The sequence below is a fragment of the Fusarium odoratissimum genome (assembly GCF_000260195.1).
Source record: "Fusarium odoratissimum NRRL 54006 unplaced genomic scaffold supercont1.1, whole genome shotgun sequence".
Classification (NCBI taxonomy): domain Eukaryota; kingdom Fungi; phylum Ascomycota; class Sordariomycetes; order Hypocreales; family Nectriaceae; genus Fusarium; species Fusarium odoratissimum.
In genome coordinates, this window is record NW_022158687.1 from 4,153,810 (window position 1) to 4,174,333 (window position 20,524).

At 48.3% G+C, this 20,524-nt stretch overlaps 8 protein-coding genes and 1 non-coding gene across 12 annotated transcripts; 4 read left to right on the plus strand and 5 right to left on the minus strand.

Annotated features, from left to right (window-relative positions):
* The first annotated feature begins 206 nt into the window (after window positions 1-206).
* On the plus strand, window positions 207-4,103 carry FOIG_01453 (uncharacterized protein). 4 transcript variants are annotated; one of them, XM_031198341.1, is made up of 4 exons: window positions 207-1,526; window positions 1,626-1,807; window positions 1,857-3,203; window positions 3,255-4,103. In XM_031198341.1, the coding sequence occupies exons 1-4, from the start codon at window positions 770-772 to the stop codon at window positions 3,636-3,638; spliced, it is 2,670 nt and encodes an 889-aa protein (XP_031074108.1). In that variant the 5' UTR covers window positions 207-769; the 3' UTR covers window positions 3,639-4,103. The 4 variants fall into 4 exon arrangements, with proteins under 4 accessions (XP_031074108.1, XP_031074107.1, XP_031074110.1 ...); XM_031198340.1 differs by having other exon boundaries at window positions 207-1,807; XM_031198343.1 differs by having other exon boundaries at window positions 1,857-4,098.
* On the minus strand, window positions 4,075-6,213 carry FOIG_01454 (uncharacterized protein). Its single transcript, XM_031198344.1, has 2 exons — window positions 6,047-6,213; window positions 4,075-5,993 (listed from the first exon to the last, which is right to left on the minus strand). Exons 1-2 carry the CDS (start codon window positions 6,114-6,116, stop codon window positions 4,408-4,410), a joined length of 1,656 nt encoding a protein of 551 aa, XP_031074111.1. The 5' UTR covers window positions 6,117-6,213; the 3' UTR covers window positions 4,075-4,407.
* Window positions 6,214-8,988: 2,775 nt separating this feature from the next.
* Window positions 8,989-12,907, minus strand: FOIG_01455 (uncharacterized protein). The gene is made up of 3 exons (XM_031198345.1): window positions 12,751-12,907; window positions 11,974-12,705; window positions 8,989-11,921 (listed from the first exon to the last, which is right to left on the minus strand). Exons 2-3 carry the CDS (start codon window positions 12,395-12,397, stop codon window positions 11,224-11,226), a joined length of 1,122 nt encoding a protein of 373 aa, XP_031074112.1. The 5' UTR covers window positions 12,398-12,705; window positions 12,751-12,907; the 3' UTR covers window positions 8,989-11,223.
* Window positions 8,997-11,155, plus strand: FOIG_01456 (uncharacterized protein). Its single transcript, XM_031198346.1, has one exon. The coding sequence runs from the start codon at window positions 9,337-9,339 to the stop codon at window positions 10,777-10,779; it is 1,443 nt and encodes a 480-aa protein (XP_031074113.1). The 5' UTR covers window positions 8,997-9,336; the 3' UTR covers window positions 10,780-11,155.
* Window positions 12,908-13,498: 591 nt separating the features above from the next.
* Window positions 13,499-13,927, minus strand: FOIG_01457 (uncharacterized protein; the record flags this gene model as incomplete). The annotated part of the gene is made up of 1 exon (XM_031198347.1): window positions 13,499-13,927. The coding sequence occupies one exon, from the start codon at window positions 13,925-13,927 to the stop codon at window positions 13,499-13,501; it is 429 nt and encodes a 142-aa protein (XP_031074114.1).
* A 1,366-nt stretch (window positions 13,928-15,293) lies between these two features.
* Window positions 15,294-17,614, plus strand: FOIG_01458 (peptidyl-prolyl cis-trans isomerase-like 3). Its single transcript, XM_031198348.1, has 2 exons — window positions 15,294-15,529; window positions 15,583-17,614. The coding sequence occupies exons 1-2, from the start codon at window positions 15,452-15,454 to the stop codon at window positions 16,006-16,008; spliced, it is 504 nt and encodes a 167-aa protein (XP_031074115.1). The 5' UTR covers window positions 15,294-15,451; the 3' UTR covers window positions 16,009-17,614.
* Window positions 16,351-17,235, minus strand: FOIG_01459 (uncharacterized protein; the record flags this gene model as incomplete). Its single annotated transcript, XM_031198349.1, has 1 exon — window positions 16,351-17,235. One exon carries the CDS (start codon window positions 17,233-17,235, stop codon window positions 16,351-16,353), a length of 885 nt encoding a protein of 294 aa, XP_031074116.1.
* A 222-nt stretch (window positions 17,615-17,836) lies between the features above and the next one.
* Window positions 17,837-17,936, minus strand: FOIG_01460. Its single transcript has one exon. It is a non-coding gene; the product is annotated as a tRNA-Leu (tRNA).
* A 486-nt stretch (window positions 17,937-18,422) lies between these two features.
* On the plus strand, window positions 18,423-20,445 carry FOIG_01461 (peptidyl-prolyl isomerase CWC27). Its single transcript, XM_031198350.1, has one exon. The coding sequence runs from the start codon at window positions 18,502-18,504 to the stop codon at window positions 20,149-20,151; it is 1,650 nt and encodes a 549-aa protein (XP_031074117.1). The 5' UTR covers window positions 18,423-18,501; the 3' UTR covers window positions 20,152-20,445.
* The last annotated feature ends 79 nt before the right edge of the window (window positions 20,446-20,524 follow it).

Genomic DNA, 20,524 nt, shown 5'->3' on the forward strand with positions numbered 1-20,524 from the left:
CTCGGATTGTCCACCCAAAACTTGGGGCACCTTGGCTTTAACTGCACAGTACGCACGCTATTTTCTAGAACAAGTTAAGCTGAGTGAGGTCAGGTCCAGTTGATGATGATGGTGGAGTTGTCCCCTGAACATCCATCCAACCACGCCCGATCCGGTCTAAACCGAACTTGACTTGAACCCCCTTTTGGATCCATGGAATTGGGGTCGGTCAGGGTCAGTTGATGAATTCACTTGAGTTGATTGACTTGAGTCGATCGTTGGTTGATCTGCATTGCATTCTTTCTTTCTTTGTCCTTCTTCTTTGATTGTCCTTGATTCATTCTCTTCCATCCAACTAATCCATCATTATACCAAAAAGGAAGAAGCAAATAGACAAGGATTGGCAAGAAGTACCTTGCTTTCCCCTGCTCTTCGACTCGTATCATTTCTTTCAATTCACCGTATCTTGACTTCCATCTCCCAAATATCACCACCCCATCATTCATTCCTGCCATTGAGCCACACTCCAAACCGTCCGCTTTTCGTCGCTTCCGGCCACCTGCTGAAGCTTGGCGCTTCTATCGCCCGTCACCCCTGAAAGGTAGCCAAAGTTGTGGGGGAACCTTGGTAAAAGATTCCAACCATCAGGTACAGGTAGCCCGCAGCCTGCATTCATTTCGACCCTGTCCCCGTGTGGCGTCCATATGAGACAGGCGGCTGGTGCTATTCCAGTTCCATCTCCCTCCAGCATCATCTCAGTTTCGCATTTCTGTCATTTTTTCCCTCCATCATGAGCATCAGCCTGGGACGCAATGCGCCGTTGTCCCCGATCTCTCTAGGCGGTAGCGAGTTTTCTGTCTCGAAGTATCAAGGTCCCGAAGACGGCCCCTATCCCAACGGTCGCTCCAATCTCGCATCGCCCCCGAATTCGGGTGGCTCCAACAGCACCATGAGTATCAACGGTTTCCCGAGCGCTCCTATCAACGGCCCAGGACCTGGACCCGGGCCTGGGCCTGGTCCTAGAAGCACTGGAGGTCCCTCGCCGCCTGCTTCAATTGCTCGGTCGAGTAACGGCACCCAGCTCTATGCTCGCAGCGAAAGTGGTCGTAACAGCGTCCGCGGCGATCTCGATGAGTCCGTCCTCAGCGAGCACTATGTTGCTCTGCGCGCTTTTCTCAATACCCGCGACCCAAATCACAAGCAGCAGCCCAATAAAGCCCGCGACAAGCTTTTGCGCCTTTCCTCGGTTCAATTTTATGAGCTGAGTACCGATGTTTTCGACGAATTGATAAGACGACAGGCCACTGCCAGGGCTCCGCCGAATGCTCCAAATGGTCCTCCTTCCTTTCTGCTGCCCGAGAAGAACTTTCACCCAAAGCGAAACCAGGCTCGCCAAAGGCTATCGTCTCTTGGCCCACCACGATTCCGAGATCTAGCCGCCGATGTCTATCACGAATTAGAACGAAGATTCCCTCGATTTGTAGGAGCCGATCTCGCCCGTACTGGAAGCCCCATGTCAATCAGGGGACCGGGTACTCCAATTAATGGTAATGGCTTTCCCCCTCGAGGTCAAAGCCGCATGAGGAGACCCTCTGATGCACCATCTATGAGAGGTCCTGGACCGACAGATGCTTACGGTATGCCAGCATCACCAGGTGCCCAGAATGGCGATTACGGACGCCCAACCCCGAAACAGCTCAATCAGAATAACACGATCGTTCCGAATAAAAGTATAATGCTCGAAGAAGACGACGAAGGTGAAGGATTCACAGAACCGGACCCGAACCGTGAGAGCAAACGGAGTGCTGGAAGCGGTGTGACTTCGGAGGTTTGTGCCGCAACATTTTGGGAAGAACAAGACTCCTAACATATCACAGGCCGATAAGAAGCTCATCGAGGACTATCAAAATCAGGTACGAGAACTACGTGAGAAACTGGACAGCATGGAAGATGCTATGAGGAAGAAGGAAGACGAGATGAACAGTGCGCTGGATCAGGAACGTTCCCGATCTGCTACTACCAACCAGGAGAAACAGGAATGGAATGACCTGAGACTCAACCTTGAGAACAAGCTAGCTGAGGCGCAAAACTTGAACGACTCCATGAAGCAAGAACTGCAACGCGTACGAGAGGATCACGATATTGAAATACAAAGGCTTAGGGACGACGTGGCCGCAGCACATGAATCAGCACGTAGCACTGGGCCTGCTGCATCAGATTCAGACCTTCAGCGGGAAAATGATGAGCTTCGACAGGAACTCCGAGAACAACAGCAGGTCACAGAAGAGGTTCGAAAAGAGGCACAGGAATTCTTGCTTGAGATGCGCCAACTTTCCCAACAGAGTGGCTCAACACATGAACGACACGCAGAGCTGGAACAGACAATTGAGAGACTCGAGCGCGAGGTTCACGAATGGAAGAACCGATACGCGGGCGCAAAAACGCAATTGCGACACATGCGCGCATCTTCCGCTGGCCCTGGAATTGAACATGATGCAGCAAAGCATGTCCGGGAAAAGGGATTCATGGATGACCGTGGACTTGTTAAAGATGTTCACGTCACCAAGTTTCAAATCGCCATTGACGAACTACTGCAAAAAGCACGAACTGAAGACCCAGAAAAGGTTATCGACGCAATGAAGCAAGTTGTTGTCAGCGTCCGCCGCATTACCAAGGACATCGAGGTCCCACAGAATAATGATGAAGACTTCGCACAGCAACAGGCCAAGATCAGATCCAAGGTATCTTCTACCGCAAACAACCTCATCACAGCCTCCAAGAACTTTGCCCATAGCGCTGGAATGTCCCCCGTATCACTGCTCGATACAGCAGCGTCACACTTGGCTGCGGCCATCGTGGAGCTTCTTGGCCTGGTCAAAATTCGGACAACTCCCGCTGAAGAATTGGATGATGACGATGGAACTGTAACTCCTGCGGATTCCAGTGGACTCTTTTCTCCTGTAGCTACTGAGCATCCTTCGACTACTCAAGGCGGACTCCCTCCTCCACCGCCCTTCCAGGGTCTTGGTGGTATGCGAGGAAGCATTGACTCTTCGGCATATAGTCCTTTAGGCTCACCTCGCCAATCCGCGGAGCCATATTCTGGAAGGCCCATGTCCAAAGCGAGCGCGGTACCAATCGGGCTCGGGCATTCCAACGCGAACAACCAAGCCAATGGGCAAGGATCGCATCAGCTGGATCCCCGAGCCGCCGAAGACCTCAAAGTCAGTTACCCTTCAACGCTAGATCATCGACATCGCTAACCAGCTATTCAGCTCTACCTTGAAGATCAGAATGCCCTTCTTTCAACCGACATCCAGCAGCTTGTGAACACCATCCGGGGTGATGCTGAGATGCGACAGATCACTGGCGAGATTGGCTCTATCAACGCCGTTGTTAGCAACATCATCTCAGAAACACAAGCCTACGGCCTAGGCGAAATGGCAGCCTCGTTGGCAAACTGTAGAGCACGACTACTAGAGGCTGCTGATCAAGGCCAGGATATGGCCAACATTGGCATGGACACCAACTCTCACGAATGGCGCATGTGGGTACAAACCTTGCCACCCATCGCGTTTGGGCTGGCGCGTGAGGCCAAGGAGTTGGCTCAACAAGCCGACGATATGGCCAGACCCGGACGACCTGATGACTTTTCGTAACTACCTTTCACTTCATTTCTAAAAATCCGGACTTTGCCTTTGCAACCGGAAAACGCTTTATACCCCCTGAACGCCAGTTTTAACGCTGGATTAGCTATTTGATGCTGTCCTAGTTTTTCGTCTTGGATTGGTCGATAATATCGGGACAACGTTGAACGTATCTCGACAATGAGCGGGTTGAGATGAAAAGGGACATTTAGTTGGGTAATGCTGCACGTGGAAAGCATGGGAACGGCGTTAGGATTGCTGTTGGTAATGCATTGTGCAGACAGACATAGGCCCTGGATTGAGTATATATATAAGTGTGCCGAGTACCAAGAGGAGGATCAAACATGGCTTTGATATTTGTTCAAAGCGAGTTAGATGACGTCCTCCAGTTCAGACAAGACTATACGATGGACGATGATAATAGAGATAGACGAGAAATGGAATGTTATCGACTATCTATGATATACTTGAGTGTGGTCTTGTGTTCTAGAGACAATCTCAGCTCTCTCTGCCTACTGATGAATATGCTCCGGTTATACGAAACTTTTCTAACATTATCCTAAAAACCAGGGGCACTCTTGCAAGTTCAACCATAAGTCTAAGTCTAAGTTTAGAGATAGATCAGAGAAGCATTGATAGGGGAGTATGTATATTATGCGACCATTAGTCGTTTTCTTTTTTTTTTTTTTTTTTTTTGTGAGAGAGGGATAGTAATTCTTATGAGGCAGAACCATTCTCCATCCGTGTTGTTACATGTTCCCGACCAAGACGTCTCGAGTTATCATGCTCTTCGACTATCAAACATTTCCCTCGCAAAGCCTCTACTAATTCTCATAGAGCGTGTCAGTATGACAGGTAATTTCTTCCAGCCATTTGTTACAAACCACCAACTTGCCACACCGCCAGCTGCAAGACCAGTGAGGCTGATGAACCACATGTCCCAATTTCTCGCCTTCCATGTCGGCATACGCATATCCGCTGTCTGTAGATGCATCGGTCGCAACTCAACCCCATTCTTGAATCGAAGTTCTTGATCTATCATTACTTCCTCGATAAGATCAGCTGCAAGGTGTTTGCGTTTAGAGTTGAGGGTTGCTATTCCTTGCATACGACGCACGTTCATGGCAAAGGAGCCATCTTTGTCAGTTATGATGCTTGCAATGGCGGAGGAGATAGAGGATGGTGTGAGGTAGGATTTATCGAGAGATATGCCCACACCGGCGGCTTTTAGTCTGGCACTGTTGCAGAGCTGGTCGAAGAAGTATCCTATAGCGAGGACTGGTGTTCCATGGAAGAGAGTTTCGTTGGCACTGGAGCCGCCCCCGTGAGTGAGAAAGAGGACTGTATTAGGATGTGCTAGGATAGCGCGCTGCGGTGCAAAGATGGGAAGCCGAAAACGCGGGTGGGAATCGTTCAGAAGATCAGTAATGGATATGCTCGAACCATCAGACAGATTGTAAGACTTGAAGGTGTCGAAATTGGCGCGAGGCTTTTGGGGAATAGACCATATGACTCCATTGATCGAGTCATCGTCGAGAGCTTGGATGAATCCAAGGAGATACTTTTCAAGTTCTTCACCCGGAAGGTTAACATGTGTCCCTAGGCACACGTAGATGGTCCTATCATGGCTACTTAGAAACTGAGCCAAGTCTTCGTCCAATGGAAGGTATTCGTCGCTCAAGATAGGTCCAACAGGTGCCATAAGAGGCGGCAATTCCTTCGGCGCTTCAAGGCCCCAGAAGGAGTTGACAAGAACAAGATAATCAGGCTTGGAGAGAAGAGAGTGGCTATAGTTGACGCCAGCATCAACACGCATTCGTTTCGTCCATATTAACCAGGGGATGATAGTAGGAAGCGCCGCAAGAACCACAAATTCGTTCCAGAACCGTGATGATAGAGAAGCATGTTCCGAAGTCAACGCACCATCGGCTTGGAATCCAGGTTGTCCCGGATGATAACTGACAGGAGCCATGGCATAAGGCATTTGAGGCCAGACGCTCGCTAGTTGGATATTGAACTGCTTGAGCATATCCCTCGCAGCGCTATCAGCGAAGAAGTCTGCAACGATAAAATCAGGCCTCGTAGAACCATCTTCACATAACGATCGAAGAGATTTGTAAGTATCTGTCCAGAAGTTGTCAAAAAAGTATTTCGACTTCATCATGGGACCGAAGCCGTGCTCATGACGCCAAAGACGCATTGTCTCGTAGTGCAGATCCAAGTCATCTTCTGAAGCAGCGGGGCCAACCGTGTAAACGGTTTTTATGAAGGGATAATTAATTGTCCAATCTTCCTGGCCTGCGCAGGTAGCGAATTGGACATCATGGCCTCGAGAGGCGAGAACAGCGCCTATCTCAAGAACGGGAGCTATTGTTATGTTAAGGTGGCTTCGGCGGCTACAGGGGGGTCTGGAGAGGTACCTGCATGAGTGAAACCTCCTGCTGTGACAAGCAGAAGAACCCTTCTGCGGAATTCATGGCTTTCAGCCATTGTGTTTAAGCTTACTAGTTTAAATTGGAATGTGTGTTGTGGAATTCAGTTGGGTTGGTCTGTATCGGCCTATGTATGACGCTTAGTTTAATGCATCCACTTCAAAGTAGAAGCCTAGTTCGGCGTAGGGCTGAAGTCCGAGACCCGGCAGTTGCTGGGTTAATTAAATGGCCATGATTTCATTCTACATCTAACTTCTAAGGAGCATTTAGGTGATATTGCTACTTATTATATGGGTTTGTTCTCTAATCTAGCTATATTTTTCGAGTTGTCCTTCTGATATACATGTTAATTTCCCCCACTCTCTGTTCCGTCCGTCTGGATCGGTCGATATCATTATGTACTTCGATGCAGCTGCTCATCAACCTACCTAAGTACCTTAGGTAGCCAACCTTATGAGGACCCTATCTGTTTCTTGCAAGATTGATATTTGTTATATTGTTTCCTTTGGTAGTTATTGATCCTCCGATCAGCTGTCCGAGAAGTACAAGCAGTCAATTGCAGTTCAAGGACTATGCCCTGGATTCTGATGTTTTCTGGTTTGGGTTTCGGTTTCGCGTACGGGATGAAGCAGGAGACTTGAACGGCCATAGCACGGAGCGGTTAACAGGTACGTAGGTGTATACTATCTGACTTAAGTACTAATTGGAGGTAAGCTGTTATATATGTGAGCTAGTCTCATAGTCGCATGAATTAATACTAACTCTTAACGGTCATTGCTGTCGACCTCACTGGATATTGATGCGAGAATCACTGCCTCTGAGCCTGCAAGTGATTCGATTCAAATCCTCGCCCTTTCCATAATTCTCTCCTCTTCATCTCCATCTTCCCTGGATCAGAGCATATCTGCTTGCCACCTGGATGATTGATCATGCCAGCTACGAAAGCCAGCCACTCGTCGCTTCGCGCAGTACCTCTATGTCGATTAGCAACTGAACTCAACGACATGGTCAACAATGGATACATCAATATCCCACCTGCTCACCACTTTAAGCTAGATGAAGATGGGGTTCCCATAGCGGCCCCAAAACCAGTCTTTCAAGTGTCTTCGGAACGACTATCTCAGATCAAGAGTCACATCAAAGAAAACCTTCAACACCAATCAACACATTAGAAGCACACAGTTGACTGGCTCGACAATTTGGAAACTTCTCCATCACACCAGGAGCTCTGGACGGCAATTAGGGAGTGTCATGATGAAACTATGGAAGACTACACCTGGTTAGATCATGTATTGCGGACTCTCGAAATTCACCCATCAAGACTTTTGCTCTTCGAAATTAAAGACAATCTCGCACCACGCATCGGCCGTATTATTGGCACATGCGACGAAACAAGAAACTCCGAAGACATCGCACTGCAGTTTAGGAATCATAATCATGAAGCGAATAGAGATTTGTTAATTTTTAGTCTTCACTGCTGGATAGGGCTAGAGTATATTTGGCCGTTACAAAACAAGAGTCAGCGGCTGGGTTGAAGCGGCTCTATTGTCATGTCCTGTTCTACCTTGATACCCTTGTTCTTACGCCTGACACGATCAACCTTCTGCCCCCTTCAACCTGACTGATATTCCCCTCAACATTAATATGGACCACCGCCGGGTATAGCTTATCCCTCGTTCGTATCATCATGCCAGCAAATATTTACTGCATCGGCCGCTTCTGCGACGATCTTATCAACACCGCTTGGGCTTTGATTAGAGACAACAAGTTCCAGTTTGTCTCTCTGTAGAAGATTGTCAGTTTATTAGGCCGGGGATCCATCACGGCACCCATTCGCGATGTCGTCGCGCCTGTTCTTTAGAGACAGAAACGATTCTGCATCAAGGTTGTCCGTGGGGTTGGCATGCGAAACTGTGTTGATCAAAACTCGTAGGCATTGCGCAACTTTGACTCCCTGCACTTCTCCTTGCCTGAGGCCGTTGCTATTTAAAGCTCTGTTATAGCAACTGTGGATTGTAGAAATCAAGACATAGAGGCCAAAATGTTGATCGAAGAATTTTTTTTTAAGTTCGTCGGATGCAAACTGACAAACAGTAGGATAGCCCTAGGCTATTTGCATGTATGTGTGGACCTGAGGAGTTTTCCCCTTAGGCTATCACCACTGACAGAGTTATAGTCTCTGAGACAATCGGAACTCTCGCATATTATTCAGCGGATTTCAATGTCCAGGTCGTTGAAGACCTACTTAGATTGATAAAGACCCCTGTCGCCTTTTCAACGTCACCGACAAAGTGCTTCAGCGGGACGATCACGCACTTGTCCTTTTATGGTCTGGGCTCAATTGCTCCACCCGTTTTCAACAAAGCCTAAAGTAAACTCGATTATTTTTGTCCGCCTGACGGCGTTTACCATTCCCACGGGTAGGAGAAAACTTTAATTCTGAACAAGTAAAATCAAAGAATGAGAGAAAATTCTCTCCCTTTGATAGCAAGAATCCGTTCTTTATGCTCAGCTGCAAGACCCCGCTCGCAAATAGCAATTGTTTACAGCATTTGGATGACAGCTTGTTTTTTCCCGCCTTGAATGCAACTTGGCTGCTTGGTCTTCAGTGCCCCGCGCTAATCAGGGACCTTGCAGGCGGTTTTCCCACTAGAATCAAATATTTGCTTCTCTTTTGACCAATCCCTGAACCCCCCGCGTGACCCGCTCACTTTAAAGTGCAGTGCAGCGCAGTCACTGCAGCGCAGAACCACAGGTCATCCCCTCGCTGGCACCAACTACAATTCTGTCTGGTAAGGAGACACGCATTTCGGTGGCGACCAGCTTCCTTGTGCAAGTACCTCACACTTTCTGCCACTGACGGGAACCCAGGTGCCCCCCTGGACTCGTTTGGTCTAGTACTATTTTGGTTGACATTCTGCTTCTCATGGGGGATTCTTTTCTGCAACGTACTACCTGACAACTACTACTACCCTAGGTAGCCTCCATTTTCTCTTTTGTTCATACATTCATCGCGCACAAACTTCCTGCTCTTCTTTTGTTCCTTTGTGCCTTTGTCCTGGTTGTTGGCTGTCAAGAATGCGAGTTCGGAGCCTCACGGCGCATACAAAAACTCTGGCCTCTGTCCTAAAATAAGTGGCGATTGTGCTCATCTCTCACTCGCCGCCTTTCTCGCTCACTCTCACTCTCACTTTTGTTCTCCACTGTCAGACATCAATCAACACCAAAACCTCATCGCTTGCCTATCGCATTGGCGAGGCGGGCTCCTCCCGGCTTCAATGGAGATTCAACATCCGCCGCATGAGTTTGCGGAACCTGTTCTTCATTTTCAACACTCTTCGCATCTTGAGCCTGCACCTGCGCCTGCGCCTGGGCCACTTCCCACTACCGAATCCCTAGACGAGCAGCGTCCAATCCCCGCCAAAACACAGCAAAACGTCATCGAACCACAGTATCCTCAGACGTCTCAATTAATCACAGACCAAGATATCATTACGAATGGACCATCTCCGCTGGGACAAGTCCCGTCACTTTCTCCGGACCTTGACGAAGACGACGCAAGCTCAATTCTCAGTGATCTACCATCCGAATTGGATGAGCATGTCGCTGAACCCGATCCAATAGATTTTGATTGGGATGGCCCTGAGGGACATCAAGTTCTCCGACTCAAACCAACTGTCGAGCAATGGAACGACTTTCCGGCAAATCTTGCATTCGCCAGGAGTCTTAAGGCTGAAAGCCACGGTTGTTTTAAAATCGTCCTTCCTGAGGAACTCATAGAAGACCTCCCAGCAAAGGACTCCCAAAAAGTACCGGCGAATGCTTATCGCCCTACTCAAATTAAAAGGAACAGTTTCTGGCGAGTTGACACAGTTCCGTCTGTCGGCAGTTTCAACTCGTCCGTTACAGGTACGAAATGCAATGTCACGGCTATCAAAGCCATCGATCAGCTCAGAAAACTTTATCGCAAGAACGACCACAAGCAGATTCGCAATGTACGTTATCGAGTTGATGTGCCTGCATGGACTCCCGAACAACGTCTTGAAGCCGGTGTTCCTGAAAGAAGTCCCATTTATCCCCTCAAGGGTGATAAATTGGACAACACAAAAGCCATAATTCCTGGAATCCATACTCCATATGTGTATGAATCAGGACCCCATTTCGGAGCCAGCTTTCAAATCCACGCAGAAGACTTCCGGCTCGTTTCCCTTAACCATCTGTACAAGGGACGAAAGATTTGGATCGTGGTTCCCTCGACTGCGGTCGATGTTGCCGAAGAGGCGCTTGGCCGGAAGGACAAGTGCTCACAGTTTATGCGCCATCGAGCCGAGTTTTTCTTTCCCCAGAAACTGGAAAAACTTGGCATCCCTTTCCGCATCATTGACCAGCGTCCTGGCGAGACAATAGTAATTCTCCCAGATGCATACCACGAAGGCTTTAGCACAGGATATACTATCGCCGAGGCCAAAAACTACGCCGATGATGCTTGGACGACGAATACGTACCAACCATGCGAGGCGAAGTGTCAGCTGGCCACGGCCATCCCAGCTGACTTACTGAGGCCATTGCAAGAGGGAGAGACACAGCTCGACCTTTGTGCCGGTTTTGATCTGACGGCAGAGCAGGAATCACCTCCTGCCACACCAGCACCTGAAAAGACAAAGAGACGTTTCGAGGACGACGGTCAAAGCGTTGGGAACACTAAGCGGGCCAAGGTCTAGAACGGCGCATGGGAAAGGATACTGCTCATTTACATGCTTTTACGGAGTTGCTACGGCCTGCTTGTTGATGTCTTGGTCATCAACTATTGCAATCTGCCAGGGGTGGGATTTTGGTAGGGATGGCTTCAATACCCATGACGCCCGGCGTATGACACTTTTCGGCAGATGGCTTTGATTTTACGGATTAGGAACTTGGTTGTTTTTGGCGATGCCCTCCTGTACAGAGTGCTTTTGTTACATGGACCCAAGAGGCCCCAATATTTTCGGTCTAGACAAGTCTTTCGTATTGATTTTCGTTATGCGTCATGTGAAAACGTTACACCCAACTTCCAACCATCTAGATGCATATTATAACAAGTCATTTGTAAATATTGTAACAAAATCGCTTGTTGTCAAGTACCAGCAATTACATGACATCCAAGATCATAAACATACCACCTCTTTTTACATACGTCTCTCCTCCTCCTGTCTTCGCACTTCGTCGCGGAAGGCATTGCGACCACCCGTGGTGCCCTGCTGAGGGAATGTAGCATCGACAGGGCTACCGGCCAAGCTGCCGAGACCGTCGCTGTCGGCACGAGCACGCTGAGGAGCGTCACGGTATTCACCAGGAGGAGGAACTGAAGTATCGAGCTGGATGCCATTATCCCTGGCACCAAAGATACGGCGCTTGGCGCGGCCAGTGTAACCGTGACGAGAGCGGCTCGAGATGTTGCCGAGTCCGATACGACGGGTCTTGCGGTTCCAGAGGAAGCCACCGACGATGAGGAGGAAGAGAGAACCGAAGACGACAGGCAGAGCGATGGTCAGGGTCTGGCCCTCGGGCAACTTCTCGTGGGACTTCTCAGGGAAGTTCTGATCATTGAGGTTGAGGTAAAGAGATGAGGACTTGGTCTTCTCGAGGGAGTTATTGCTGTTGCTGTAGAGGGTGATGGAGATGTTGTAGGGCGAGTACTTCATGTAGTCCTGCTTGACATCGAAAGGCCAATAGCCCCAGGCGGCGGGGACGGCGGAATCGGTGAATTCCTTGTACTTCACCCATGATTCACTAGTACGGTTGTAGAGGTCGAGGCGGGCAGTGACCATGAGAGTAGAGTTATCAGAGGACTTGGTCTTGTTGAAGTAATCGGGATCCCAGGTAACTGAAAATCTGTTAGTTATTACAAGTGACACATCAATGGCTGGGTCGCTTACCAAAGTATGTATTCTTAACATCCAGGGTGCTGTTGGCGTAAGGCGAGCAGAAAGGAGCATTATCGCCATCCTTGTTGTAGCATCGCGCAAAGACACCCTCGCCATGCTTGCCGGTGGCCTGAGGGTTGGGAGGCTCGCCAGTGCTGGTGTGAATCTTGCCCCAGCTGGTGTAGGTGTAGACACTGGCGGTAAGATCGTGAGGAGGAGCATCAATCAGAGAAGTGGTGCCATCGACGGTGGTATACGAGGGAGTGTATGTCGTCGCAGGCTGCATCTCATCATCGACAGTAACCCAAGCGGCAGTCGGTTCGGCTCGCTTCTCGAGAGCAGGAGCATTGGCTTCAAGATCGCGCTCATAGCGGATGACTGTGGCATGGGCAGAAGCCGCAAGGCCAATTGAGGCGATGATCTTTGATGCGTGCATTGTTGTTGTTTTGCTGTTGTTGCTTCGGCGATGCGCTGCTTGTCCTTGACACGACGTTCCTTTCCCGATGAGACTCTGCCTAATCACACACAATGACCGCCGACGGAGAACAAGGGCGACAATGGAAAAGAAAGAGGTGGAGGTTGAAGAGAAGAAGAAGAAAAAAGAGAGAAGGCGATGAGAAAAGCTGGGACACGGGAGATTTGAATGCCAATGCGAAGCAACCAGCAACAGGAGAGGCCGATCGGTCCGGACGGGACCAACCACAGCAAGGACTTTTTTTTATTTCGCGCAGCGTTCCAGTGGGTCTGTAACTGTTAGTGTGTTATTCCCCAAGGGATAGCCAGGGGCACCTTGGGGAGCCAAAAAGTTCGATCTTCAATCGGCGAGTTAGAATAAACTAATCAAGAGCTTACCGTATAAAGCCTAAGTCTGCCTCAGTATTTCTGTCATATAGTGTCAAGTCTCAAGTTTTCTGACCGTCCCTGCGGGCATTACGGGGGTTTCAGTGGAAGCTAATGCCGGAGAAGCCGCCAAGATTGGACGAGGCTTCGGGAAGGGCGAGGATGTGAGCGTGATGTCATGGGCATGAACATCCATTGAGTTCAAGACCATTTTATGCATAGACGGTGAGGTTAAACAAGCTACCAAGCTATAAATCCTAATAAATTTGTATCATTTGAACGTGAGCCTTGGTTTCTGAGCCAAGGCGGATACCTAAAATTGGTCTGTCTCCATTGGGCACCATTGCTCCAGCGTTCTTGATATATTTCCGTCTTTGATATAGATTTCTCCAAATGTCGAGCAGTTTGGTCAAGTATGAAATGGCCGAGGAAGACCTCCTATTAAGTTTTGACAGTCTGTTCACTGGCTTCTCCCATAAGCCTTAAGACATTGGACGACTAAGCATATGCTGGTCAAAACTCATCCTAAGTTTATGGTAATTTATGCTAAACTTAGCTAAGTATTTGTATTACTTATGCCAGTGTCTCAAGTGTATATGTCGACAGTACGCATCGCATCACCTCCGAACTTCTGTGTCTGTTTCATATGGCTACGATTGCCTGTCTTCTCGCAAAAGACCATCGTGAATCTTGTTATCTACACAATCGCATCCGTCGGGTTAAAAGAAATGGAGTCAAGTTTGCCCTTGACCATATCAGACGCCTTAATCAAGTCCAAGGAGTCATCCACGTGAATACTGATGTAATCATTACAGGCGTTCACAATGTTGGTATTGGATTTTGTTCGTCGCTTCTTTGCCTGTGGGCCCGCGGCACCGATAGTGAACTCTTTGTAATAGAATACTCGGTCCTGTGCTGTCCCGTCGTTTGGGAGCGGCGATAGCTCCCGGAGGCCGTTGATACGGTTGTGCAACGGTTGAATGTTGCAATTCTGGTCGCGTATACGCTTTACCAGAAGACCGGATGAGTCCTGTGTAGGTACAACGGTATCGTTACCAGGAACGAATACGTCTGGGTTGGTTATGTTCGTAGTCTTAGTCAACCTCAGGCTCGTACTCAGGATCATCAAGTTTACTGCGAAGGATACCGACACTATTGATGCTAAAAACTAATTATCTGACCTTAGAGAAATAGGACCTAAGTAGCTAGAACTTATATAATTAAGAAGATCGCAGATTGTGCTCAACGAGTTTGACTAAGTAGATGCGAGCTTCTTCAACACATGGGACAGCTTGTCTTTCGAAATGACAAGCTTCTGAAGTAGGTGACTCACAGAGACTGCAGTCGTCCACCATGAATTGGGCCCAAAGTTCATCTGAACGTCCTTGGACATTGAGGCATGTGAGACCTTCAAAATGGGTTTTAACTCCCAGAATGATCTGCTTATCTAATAATGGACCGTGAAGGTCGGGGGAAATATTGAGCTTCTTCAAAGAGTGTTGGCTTCCAAAAGAAGAGCAAAGACGCACCAGCTCAATGTACGTCCGTGTACCGTATTCCCCATCGAGATTAACGGCCTCGGGGATCTTGGGAACGCAGCGGCTGAGAACAGCGCATCATATCTCTGGTGAAGCCGAAATTTTGAGAGACTTGAGCATGTCCCATTTCCGAGTCCGTATCAAAAGTTCACAGAGATTCTTTTCTTGCTCCTGGTGCCAGCCTTTGAGAGACAAATACAACTCTTGCAGTTCGGTCATTTGCGAGATGCTATCCACAAGTAATGGTCCAAGTTTCTCGTACAGTCATAGCTGATCCCGATGCGCCCACGCTTCTACAGGATGATTGCTATCTTCCTGGGGTAATATTAGGACCATTCCATACGTTTAATATGCAATACCACTCACCTAACAAGGCCGAACTTCTCACTAGATCATTCTCAGGTCTGCGTCCAGAGTGCGGTGATCTTGTTGAGATAACTCAAGGATGAAGGTGCGTAAGGGAAGGGGTCACATAACTCTAATTGAGAAGGATATTGCATTCACTGTTTTTAGGCGTGGCAGAGCTTCAAAGGAGCAGTTACTGAGAAGGTTCTGAATGTCGACAGCAGCCATCGACAATTGTATTCGTAAGAGCTGAGAGCTGCCGTTCAAAGTATTTATAGGTGAAAGTCGCAGGATTTAACAATTCAGTTTTCCTATATCTCCACGAACCAAAGACATCTTGATGATAGAACGAATTACCACGCAAAGCATCCATAACGGATGGAAGGGAAAGGCGGCTGGCTTAGCTTAAGGCAAATATACGAGGCACACTCAGCACATTCAACACTTCGTCGACGCGCATCAACCCCATTCATCCGTAGAATACTTATTGGTACAGCCACAAGTCTTTATTACTCAGAATCATGAGTCCATAAAGGTAGGGCTTAGTACTAACTGCCTAGGGATTAAGAAATACCCTGCTATTGCAAGTTAGATCCGTAATGTCGTCGACTGTATTAGTCATCAAGTATCAATCATTACGGCCTCGCCCAATCATCTTCTCAATGTTGCATTATCAACACCTACCAAGCAGCATTAAATAATCTTCTTCCAAACTAAAAATAACATCTCCTTCATCGCTGAACACCATTATCTTGAAGACAACGACTATGTCAGTCACGCTGCACACGTCGCACGGCGACATCAAGGTTGAGATATACTGCGAAAGTGTTCCCAAAACTGCAGAGGTTCGTATAATCCAGTATATGTTCAATCCCGGTCTTTTGCTCACTCCTACCAGAATTTCCTTGCCCTCTGTGGCTCTGGCTACTACGATAAATCTCCATTCCACCGCCTCATCCCCAAGTTCATGGCACAGACTGGCGCACCCGCAACACCAAACCCCCCCGATAACCCCAAAGGCGGACGCAGCATATGGGGAGGCGCGTTTGAAGACGAGATCCGGCCAGCGCTACGACACGGCGCTCGAGGCGTGCTGTCGATGGCCAACAAGGGACCTGGGACAAACGGATCGCAATTTTTTATCACATTCGACAAGGCGCCTCATCTGGACGGACTCAACACTGTATTTGGACGCGTCATCGGAGACGAGGGTTTAGCGACATTGGCTAAGATGGAAGCTATCGAGGTGGACCGCAAGAACAGACCCAAGGAGCCAGTTCGTATCGAAAATGTGACGATCCACGCCAACCCGATCGCTGGTTGAGATAACGACAATGTCCTTCGTACTTCTTGTCATGCCATGACATTGCACCATACCTCCTCGAACGAAGCACTGTACTACCGTTACGGCACATCACTGAAGGAAGACGAAAATGGCAAACGATTTATCACACGAAACTTCATTTTGGAGACTATCATTCATTATATTCTCAATCTACGCACGCCAACAAAAACCCCTTAAACTCTACCGGAATCCTAAACTACCCCTTCAGGAGAAATAAGAAACTTCTGCCCTCAAAGTAAGATGTCAAAAACAACTAGTCTAAAGGCCTATTGAGTTCTACTCAACTTACCTAAATCTTTTTATTGTTTAGGATGAAACTCCTTAGTTTCTTGCCTCTTTAACTGGCATCCGTGGACGCTCGTAATCATCTTCAAAGCATCCCCATTCCAACACTTCGGCTCTTTTCTTACTTTTGATGCGGTAAGGGACCTCCTCATCCTTCTGGGTGACATAGATCATGTCATTCCATCCGGTCATCTCCATCTGCCAAATGAGCTTCAGGAGTTCCGCGTGGCTGCAAGCATCAATGTTTCGTCTAGAACAGGTAACCAGGAAAGGCCCCCTGAATTTCCGAAGAAGGACAAATGCTCGTTGGCTGGGATGGTAAGCAGGAAGTTCACTGGACTCATCGCTCTGCCCCGCGGTGATAATGCCATGCAGAAATTTCCACCCTTTCGGACCATCATCAACAATATCAGGCTGTTGTTCCCGTTGAGTCTCTTCCTCTTTAGCGACGAATGATAGGAACAAGAGGGTAAATTCGCCCTCATAGTTTCGGTCAGGGTCCGGAGTCAACGTACCTTCGAGGATCCTTTTGGTCTTGACCCGTTCTGCAACCATTTTAGCATCAACTGTGCCATTGTATTTCGTGTTTCCAAAGACATCCAACTTCTCCATTGTAAAAATTAGGGAGTCACATGATGATTCACTGTCAGTGGATTCTGGCTCGCGTACTGGAATGGGAATATCCTCTTGGTTGCAAGTAACAAAGGAACTGTTGGTGATGGCCCATTGAGCCATTGATGCGCGGGTGTCTTGGCGCCTTCGGTCTGTTTTGTTATCAAGCCTCTTTGGCTTGAACGCGTCTCGCCATTTTCTCACATCCTTGATGTCGATGTGGAATATACGATGCTCTGCGTTACTGCTGTCGTTGAAGCAGATCTTGAAGCCAGGGACAGGGGCCCGCTTGGAATTGGGAAACAACATGCTCGTGAAGAACCGGCAGTTTATGGATCCGTCGGGAGTTCTTGAAGGACATGAGTGTCGCTGTGTTACGTTGCGTCTCTTGGAACCTTCTTTATCGTCTAGACCAGCCTAACGACATGAACTAGATTGAAACTAAGATCTTACCAGGAAGTTTGAAGCCGCGTGTGATGAGAGAAGAATAACGCGAAGCTCGAGATACTTTATATCAATATGTGGGGATTTCTGCTACAAAAGGATAATTCTTGGGGTATATGAACAATTGTGAATAATGAGTGTTTATCTGAACACAAGCCCGGGTGATTGCGTGGACAATGGGCGATAACAGGATCATAGTTGAAGTTACTCTGAACAAAGCAATCACTGCGTGTTATTTATGAAACCCTATGTCAGAGATTTCATGTGAACTGTGTTTGTTTTGAACGTTTCAAACAAAAACTCTATTGGCACAAGGAGAACAAGACAAGGCATAAGTGATGGTTTAACAAGCAACCACCTAGTCCTACAGGGCTATATACAAAAAGTTGGGGAATCGTGTACGACCGGGACCTGAGCAGAAAATGGGGAGTAGTTGTCTCTACAGGAGAGAGCAAAAAAAAGATCTTGATGAGACTGGGACTCGAACCCAGGAGGATTGCTCCACCAGGAAATTGGTGTTAAGGTTAACCTTAACCTGGCGCCATAACCAACTCGGCCATCTCACCAGAAGGTCATGAGGACCCGCTTGTTGAACAACCGGTTTGCTAGGTAGTACATAAGCAACTAATTCTCTCATAGGTAGCTGGGCTAATCAAGAGTATCATTGAAACAGTTCTTTGACTTCCTGCAGGAACACCATTTGTATTATAGTGGAGTTGCGATCGCTGTGTATTGGTAACCGTATCAGTTATTTGTGCAACATATTGAAGACATAGCATGCTGACGCTTTCAAGGCTGGGTAGGAAAACGCCAGATTTCTGGGTGTGTACATTGTTATTGATCTAGTCCAAGCCTTAAGACGAGAAACCTGAACTTAGAACGATTTGAAGAGATTTTATTGCAGTTACTAGAATATAAGATTCGCATCTCCCATAGCTATTATCCTTCTTTTACTTCCATCTACAAAGAATTCTATATGATGATGTTATCGATAAGACTCGGTGTGGATCTGTCATGCAGGCCAAGCCAAGCTTCTTCTTAGCTCTTCCAGTCTTCATCACACGCGACTTGAACTCTACAACGTCAACAGCAAACACCCAATCTCCGTTCACCAAGACTCAAGGCGCCGCAATGTCGGCGATCTATAATCTTGAACCGCAGCCCACTGCCTCGGTTATTATTCACACCACCCGGGGCGAACTCTCCGTCGAGTTATTCGCGAAGCAAACGCCGTTGACATGTCGCAACTTCTTACAACTAGCGCTCGACGGCTATTACGATAATACAATATTCCATCGATTAGTTCCAGGTTTCATATTGCAAGGTGGAGATCCTACAGGCACCGGCAATGGAGGAGAGTCCATTTACGATGGAGGCGCATTCAGCGGCGACCTAGATCCATGGCCCATGGACCAGCGCCAAGGGAAGAATGCAGGACCAACAGGAATCAATTTCAAGGACGAATTCCACTCTCGACTCAAATTCAACCGGCGTGGTCTGCTGGGTTCTGCGAACGAATCGCGTCCAGATACCAATGGTAGCCAGTTCTTCTTCACGCTCGACAGGGCCGAGGAGCTCAATGGAAAGAACACCCTGTTTGGCCGAATTGCTGGCGACACGATCTACAACTTGGCGAAAATGGGCGAGGGGGAAGTGGACGAAGCAACGGAACGCCCGACCTACCCAGTGAAGATCGAACGAATAGAGATACTGGTCAACCCCTTCGATGACATGAAGAAGCGATCTCGAGTGGCTGCCCAAGCGCCATCTAAAACAGCAGCAGCAACAAGCAAGGATAAAAAGAAGAAGCGGAAAGGCGGGAAACAACTACTCAGTTTCGGCGACGAGGAAGGTGATGACGACATGCCAGTGCTCAAGAAAAAGAAATTTGATACGAGAATTGTCATGGAAGATGAGGAGGAAGACGAAATCCCCAGGAAACCAGCAAAGCCGAAAGTCAAGAAGCCAACAGTAACGGAGAAGCTCTCACCAGTCGCAGATGAGGTCAGCGACAAAGGGCCGAGGAAGGCCACGCTTGATCAGCCATCCAATGAAACGCGGCGGAGTCCTGGCTCGCTTACGACCAGGGAGGTGAAGGACCAATCACCTGAACCGGAGGCTCCCAGAAAGACCGCTCTAGAGCGAGCCAACGAGGAGATGGCTGCTCTGAAAGCATCGATGCGACGGACCATCCATGCGGAGGAACCTGTGAAGGAGAAGAAGAAGTCTGCACTCGAATCCATGATCCCTGAAACATCAATCAGGGGCCGGAAACGAAGGCCCGGAGCTGCCAACACCTCGGCGAGTGAGGACGCAAAAACACTCCGCATGCTGAAGGCCTTCCAATCGAGATTGGAGAAGGCACCCCCGGAAAAGGATAACGAACATACAACAACCGGGGCTATGCGTGAAGAGGGAAGTACCCATGCTCCAGACGATGAAGCTGAGTTATGTGATTTACACTTTATCGCAAATTGTCAAAGCTGTACATCCTGGGATAAGCAGGAAAAAGATGACAGCGATGATGAAGGATGGATGTCTCATTCCCTCAGCTTCGCAGCAGACAAATTAGGCAAGGATCTTAGTAACCGTAAGAAGGCAGAAGAAGAGCTTGTTGTCATTGATCCGCGCGAGAAGGCTCGGACTCTCAAGGATGAGAAGAGAGCTGCGCGCGATGCTCGGCAGGGAAACTCCGGAAGAGCATGGGACCAGGCACGAGATGCAGCAAGGAATGCTAAGATGGCTCAGGCAGCATCGCTTGCAGGTCGAGGAGCAAAGTAACCGAGCAGATCAGGTAGATAGGCCAACTGTGGTTCAAAGCTGTTGGTGACAAGTGAAGTTTGAGTCCATAATAGGAATAGTCTGTCTATGATACCCAGCATAAAAGCATCAGGCCAGGTTTAATAGTGCCCCTCCTAGTCTGAGCTGACATGGGACAGGATGACGCCAATGCTTGTTCGTTGAAGAAAAGTGGCATTACGAGTCGCATCTGCCGTCCCCACAATACATGTCATGACCGATCTCGATCCTCGAGGACGCATAGTAATGATGAAGTTGTGACTATTGTTTCTATAGTCAATGGCCGAATTGATGCAAGTATTTAAAGTGAGACATTCTGTCTCTGAAATTGATAGGGCTTACAGAACTGAATTAA

Excerpts from the sequence above, each read along its gene's own strand:
- FOIG_01453 (XM_031198340.1), top strand. The coding sequence starts at position 770 with ATGAGCATCAGCCTGGGACGCAATGCGCCGTTGTCCCCGATCTCTCTA. Across the intron at positions 1,808-1,856 it reads GAAGCGGTGTGACTTCGGAG|GCCGATAAGAAGCTCATCGA; the intron begins GTTTGTGCCGCA and ends AACATATCACAG. Across the intron at positions 3,204-3,254 it reads GAGCCGCCGAAGACCTCAAA|CTCTACCTTGAAGATCAGAA; the intron begins GTCAGTTACCCT and ends CCAGCTATTCAG.
- FOIG_01454 (XM_031198344.1), bottom strand. The coding sequence starts at position 6,116 with ATGGCTGAAAGCCATGAATTCCGCAGAAGGGTTCTTCTGCTTGTCACA. Across the intron at positions 5,994-6,046 it reads AGGAGGTTTCACTCATGCAG|CTCCCGTTCTTGAGATAGGC; the intron begins GTACCTCTCCAG and ends ACATAACAATAG.
- FOIG_01456 (XM_031198346.1), top strand. The coding sequence starts at position 9,337 with ATGGAGATTCAACATCCGCCGCATGAGTTTGCGGAACCTGTTCTTCAT.
- FOIG_01455 (XM_031198345.1), bottom strand. The coding sequence starts at position 12,397 with ATGCACGCATCAAAGATCATCGCCTCAATTGGCCTTGCGGCTTCTGCC. Across the intron at positions 11,922-11,973 it reads TGTTAAGAATACATACTTTG|TTACCTGGGATCCCGATTAC; the intron begins GTAAGCGACCCA and ends ACAGATTTTCAG.
- FOIG_01458 (XM_031198348.1), top strand. The coding sequence starts at position 15,452 with ATGTCAGTCACGCTGCACACGTCGCACGGCGACATCAAGGTTGAGATA. Across the intron at positions 15,530-15,582 it reads GTGTTCCCAAAACTGCAGAG|AATTTCCTTGCCCTCTGTGG; the intron begins GTTCGTATAATC and ends CACTCCTACCAG.
- FOIG_01461 (XM_031198350.1), top strand. The coding sequence starts at position 18,502 with ATGTCGGCGATCTATAATCTTGAACCGCAGCCCACTGCCTCGGTTATT.